Source organism: Carya illinoinensis, chromosome 12 (assembly GCF_018687715.1).
Source record: "Carya illinoinensis cultivar Pawnee chromosome 12, C.illinoinensisPawnee_v1, whole genome shotgun sequence".
Classification (NCBI taxonomy): Eukaryota; Viridiplantae; Streptophyta; class Magnoliopsida; order Fagales; family Juglandaceae; genus Carya; species Carya illinoinensis.
This window is the reverse complement of record NC_056763.1, coordinates 23,795,398-23,801,618: the sequence shown is the minus strand read 5'-3', so window position 1 is coordinate 23,801,618 and position 6,221 is coordinate 23,795,398. Positions and strand designations below refer to the sequence as shown.

General features: G+C 34.6%; 1 protein-coding gene across 1 annotated transcript; it reads left to right on the top strand.

Moving 5' to 3' along the window:
- Positions 1-542: 542 nt before the first annotated feature.
- Positions 543-3,351, top strand: LOC122290031 (transcription factor bHLH71-like). Its single transcript, XM_043097546.1, has 3 exons — positions 543-1,250; positions 2,029-2,442; positions 2,970-3,351. The coding sequence occupies exons 1-3, from the start codon at positions 858-860 to the stop codon at positions 3,063-3,065; spliced, it is 903 nt and encodes a 300-aa protein (XP_042953480.1). The 5' UTR covers positions 543-857; the 3' UTR covers positions 3,066-3,351.
- Positions 3,352-6,221: the final 2,870 nt, after the last annotated feature.

The window sequence follows — 6,221 nt, the reverse complement described above, 5'->3', positions numbered from 1 at the left end:
TTCTGACGTGCTTATGCTGCTCACAGTCAGTTAAATGCTGATTAGCAGATCACTAATTTCATTTTAGTATGCCCTTTTCTTTATATAGGCATGTTAGCATGCCCTTTTTAACAAAAGAGGATTTATTGTGTAAAACCGGCTCTCACTATCGAGATTCGTCATGAACATCATTAGATCCATCCTTACAAATCATATATTATAAGTCGGTATGGAGGATACACTTTACAATCTGTTGATACGACAGAATTTGATTTAAAAAATATTTAATTTTTAACTTTATCTTATAACTCAAATTATTGTACGCTAGCAGCGGTTTGGAAAAAAAACCAAGACATGTAATGTACAATGCATTGTCGAGAACAGGTTAAAGCTTTTGTCAAAATTATGTATATGAGAATCTAAGGGGTGCGTGAGCCAGTCAATCACTGCAAAGCCCAACACAGATTTGAATGTGAGGGGTAACTTTTGCACAGCTTGTTGTGTTGTTTGTATGCTTATTTCTATATAGATTTGGGTCCCCCAACACCGTCTCCATTGCAGAGACTGACCCGGTCTTGGCCATCTATGAAATCGGGAAGGAAAACATAAAAAAGGATGAGAGAAGAATCTGATCTTTCTGTTTCCTTCACTTTTTGAAGCAGAAAAGCACAACTCCTTTTCTGCCCTCTCACGTGCACCATATCTCTAGAGCACTTCACGTTATTTTAAGCTACACCCTCTCTCTCAAAAGTTCAAGAATAGGGTTCAGCTATAAAATGATTGTTGTATTTGAATTGGAACCGATAACAGTGTTGGGTCATCAACTCAAGTCCATTTGAAGGGGAAGGAAAGGGAATAAGTTTTACAGTTGGATAAATATGGCTTTAGAAGCTCTTTCTTCCAATGAGCTTTTTAACTTCATAATCTACGACACTATCTCTGCAGCACCATTCAGCAGCCATGACTCTTCAGAGACCAGTTTTTTATTAGAGAATGCAATGCCACCTCAAAACCAAGGTGGCATTTTGGAGAACTCTTCATTGATGACCCAAAAGCGCCACTGTGGTAGGTCACAAGTTGTAGAACGGAGGCAGAATTTGGCGGTTCAAGGGAGGAAGAAGAGGAGGAGAAAGCCAAGGGTGTGCAAGAATAAGGAAGAAGCTGAGACACAAAGGATGACGCACATTGCTGTTGAAAGAAACCGCAGGAAACAGATGAATGAGCACCTCTCCGTCTTGCGCTCCCTCATGCCTGAATCCTATGCCCAAAGGGTATGTTTTTGATTCTTCCTTCTTTCTTATTTTCTCTCCATGTCTGTTTCGGGATGAAAACACATTTCCATATTGGAGAATTTCTGTTTAAGCTTGTGAGCACAAGAAAATTTGGCCTACCATAATAGGAATACAACTGAATATTAAACACGGGGCAATAATTCCAATGATACTCTTGCATGTTGCATTAATAATATTTGACATATCACAGTATAAAAAGGTGTCCATGCTTAGATTTTCTTAACTGGAATAAATTAGATTTGAGAAATTAGGTGGGTTCTGAAAAGCCGGACTGAATGAATTCCAGACCCAGCAATGATTCATTTGGAAAAGTTCGGCGTAAAGTCAGGTAATGCAGCAAAACTCATCAGAGACGAGTCATGTAAAAGCAAAGCTGAAGTTGTCATTTTTTTACTGCAGGCTCCCACCAGTTATTCCTTCAGTCTTCAGATCCCACCCCCACCACCACCACCCCACCCCACCACCACCCCACCCCCCCCCCCCCCCCCCCCCCCCCCCCCCCCCGGGCCGGCGTCCCCACTGCATTTTGTAATTCAATAGATTTTTCCATGTTTGTCTGTCACGTGATAAAGGAATTAAGCATTAGGTGAACGTACGTATGGTCTAGCTGAAACGGAAAATATGGGATTATCGCAGCTCTCATTAGAAATTGAAGTTAGTTTCTCCATTTTCTTCGTCATCATATCATCTTTATAAATCATATTCCACAAGTTTTCACTAAACCCGGCCTTTAATCAAAAAATTTTTGTTTTTGTAGGGTGACCAGGCCTCCATAGTAGGAGGTGCTGTAGAATTTGTGAAGGAACTTGAGCACCTCTTGCAGTCACTCGAAGCTCAGAAACTCCAACTTCCGCAACAAGGAGCGGAAGCATTAATCGACGAAGATGCCACAACCTGCAAATTCCGGCAACCGCCATTTGCACAGTTTTTTGTGTATCCACAGTACACGTGGTCTCAGATCCCTAGTAAGTATACAATGAAGACTGAGGATGCCATAGCTGATATCGAGGTGAGTTTGATCGAAACCCATGCAAACGTTAGAATCCTGTCGCGACGAAACCCTAGACAGCTTTCAAAGTTGGTTGCCGGGTTTCAGACACTTCGCCTGTCCATCCTTCACCTCAATGTGACCACCATGGACCCCTTGGTCCTCTACTCTATCAGTGCAAAGGTACGAAAGAATTATGTATTTTCTTTTCAATATAATACATGTGTTTGTACTTTCTGCCCAGAAAGAACAAATAACTTATTTTAGAATCAAATACAAGAAGCCATGATTAATTAGCTTCTTAATCTATGTTTTTCAAACGTTCGATATGTTGAAAGAAGAAACTCTCATAGAGCTCTATGATTGAAAACTTGATTTGATTGAAGGTGCAGCCATTATAATATGATTGGAGCAACTGCATGATCAATAATATATAATTGAATTCTATTATATCCAGCCGCCTTCCCTTAACCAAAATCCGAGTTTCACCACTGTTCATAATACATGAAAGAACTAATTAATTAGCTCATTTTTCCGGCTTCTCCCTAAACCAAAAGGTCATTGGTGTGCGCACCCAGATGCCAGAGAGAGTGAGTCTTTTTTTTTTTGCCTGAAATTTGTAACGTTTTCTATGTTTGGACGAACTCTCTGACCCCGATTTTCTGAAAATTAGCGTTTTCGGCTAAAACTTTTTTCATTTCTGAATGCAGGTTGAAGAAGGATGCCAACTCACTTCAGTAGATGACATAGCAGGAGCAGTTCACCACATGCTTAGAATAATTGAGAGCGAAGCTGTCTTATATTGAACCAGACCTTGGAGTTGAGGTGGAACTACTGGAATGCCACACCCTCTTTTTGCTAGCTTGCTGCATTAAATTAGCTTAATTCTCCTCCTTGTACGTAGCTAAATGCAAATAGGTCTGTCTGTGTGTGTGTTCCCTTAGGTACGTACGTACAACTTGTTAGAGTATATTTTCCACCAAAAAATACAAAAAAAGAGATGAGGAAATTCGGACGTACGTTTATATGTATTACTCATGTACGCCCGATATGATGGCTAGTTCAAATGCATGCAAGCCGGTTGTTTGCTAATCTCCGTTTGCTTTCCTTTATATATAATATATAAAGAAAAGGAGCAGCTAGCTAGCACATGTATATACGTGTTGTCTTTACTCCTCTGAGTTCGTGTCAAGACTTCTTTCTGCTCAACAGCGCTAGCTAGTCTTACTGTCTTACACTACACATTTTATTTTTTTTATTTTTTCTTTAACAGGTATATGGTACATGCATGGTTACTAAGTAGAATTTTTATCTTGTCAAACCTGAAAAAATTAGCGCAGTATTTCTCGTGATATTTTGGAACATCATGAGAAATCCTCTTTAAACCGGCCTAGTTGTAATAAAGACCACAAAGTGTACTGGATCATAAGGGTATCTTGAGGAGATCGAGTTGTAATTTTCATTAATTTACTCAAATATCATACGTATAATATAGAATGTGTGTGATATTCATCCTTATTATAATTTTAAAATGAAATACAAATAATGCTGAAAAATTAATGCAAATGATGCTCTTGTAGGTATGAGAGCATTCCCATCCGGTTCCCCAAAACACCATATTCCCCATAATTTGAGGTTTATTTTAGAATTTTGATCAAAATGTCCCCACATCCGGATCCCTATTTTAGGGAAAGGTTTAGGGACTAAACAGTAAGTCCACATATTTGGGGACTCACTATTCATTTCCTAAATTATTTTTATCAATATTTTATTTTAATATATCAAATAAATAATTTTTCAATCATCTACACTTTCTCTCATACTCATATTTATTATAGTTTTAAATAATAGTTTTAAAAATAATTTAATTAATTACGAAAATATAAAAAAATTAATTTTAAAAATATTCTCATATTCACAAAAAAATAATTTAAATTTTTGTTTAAAATATTCACTAGAATAATAGTTCAAAAAATAAGAAAAAATATTGAGTAGTTAAATTTGTAAATAGAAGTGAAAGAAAAAAGTAATAAAAAAGAATAAAAAAATATTATTTAATAGAATAGAGGAGGTTTTTGAAAGATAAATAAAATTTAGGAAAAAATTTGAGGAAATGTGATTTTAAGTTAAATTATAAGGATGGGGATAAGGAATGGGATGTGGATGCTCTGAGTAGTGAGAAGTGTTGTGAAAAGTTGTGAATAGCAATGAAAAAGTAATGATAGAATATTGAATAGTAATGAATAGTAATAAAAAGTATGTGAAAAGTAATAATAAAGTAATTAATAGTAGTTCATGAGTATTCTATACCTGAGGTATACTTGGTACCCAAATGGCGTCGGCACTAATAAAAGTGTTTCATCTCATCTCATTATTTTAATTTTTTTAAATTTTCACACAAAATATAATAAATAATTTAATTTTTTTAAATCTCAAACTAATTATAATATTAAAAAATAATATTCTAATAATATTTTATTCAACTTTTAATTTTCATCTCATTTCAACTCACTATCCAAATAGCACCTTAAAACACCTGCCAATCTCCAACCCTTTGCCCCAGGGGCACTCTTACAATAGATTGGCGGTGTCTCAGCAGTACTAACAAAGGCCAATGAAAATTTTATGGTTATTTTTTTTTTGTTTTATTTAAAAAATTAAAATTTAAGATTATATATATTACTTCTCTTTTAAAGCTTATAATTATCTGGGTAAAGCATATTTAACAAAGGCCCCCCAACATTTACTTGATAGTTAATTAGCTACGTACAGCATCCATGTACGGTATATAATTGGGCTAATTATAAACTTTTTAAATATATATTATTGCTATATATACATGATCTAGTGAATTACAAAACATAGTGTCTGGTTTACATATATTAATAAGATATATATTATCTCTTTTATATAATTCCTAAGAGTCATAATTTCCATTGTTCAATCTCGCCTTTTGATTGCAATATATGAAAAGTTTAAATGTAAAATTCAAATTGGAAATATATTTAATGCTTCTTTCTTATTGTTTACACATTTTTTTTTATCACTTCGTTAAATATATTAATCTTAAAAAAATCTTAATTTAATTATTTATTTCAGACTTAAAAATAACCGACCCCTCCAAACTTATAATCCTGGCTTCGTCGGTGAGCCTTAAATATTACTTGCAACCACATCTCCGAGCGCAGGAAGCTGTGATATCATCTCCGAGAGCATGAAGCCCTTTGGAGTTGGCATACGCACATAAACCCCTACTTAATTGCGACAAAGAAAGTGGAATTCTTCCATGAAATCTCTGCAGCAATAGTACACAAGGAATTATGAGAGTTGCACTTTATGTAGAAACCAAATGTTATGTCATGAGTGTATTAAAAAGTAGAAATCCCTCTTTCCCCTTTTTTTATTTTATTTTAATATGATCACCGATGAAAGTGAAAAAACAAAGACACAGTACGTTGAGAGAAACAAAACAAAAGGGTTCCATTTTCGAAGGTGAAAGCAGCATCACGAATATTTCAACGCTTCCTAGCAAAGACATAATTTGAGGCACACCTTCCAACACATCATGCACTGTCTTTCTTACAGTTTTCTAATACCAACCTTACCTTGGACATTAATTTTTTGTGTAAATAATGTAATTAGTTAAAGAGCAATGCTATCTAGAATGCATAAAAGTCATGCACCATGCAGTAGTTTTTATAATATTTATTACTCAATACATCATAAATAATAAATATTATAAAACTTATTTTATATGTTTATTTATTTTTTTCTGTTCGGATAAAAACTGTGTGCACACAGAGTGACTTTTATAAATAAGTCTTAACACATTCATGATCTTTAATTAATGAAAATCTGGGTGAATAAACTCATGTATATATCCTTAATTTACGATTAATGTCTATTACCTCAAATCATATGATTAGGATATAATTCAAGATGTTTGCAATATTGTAATATCC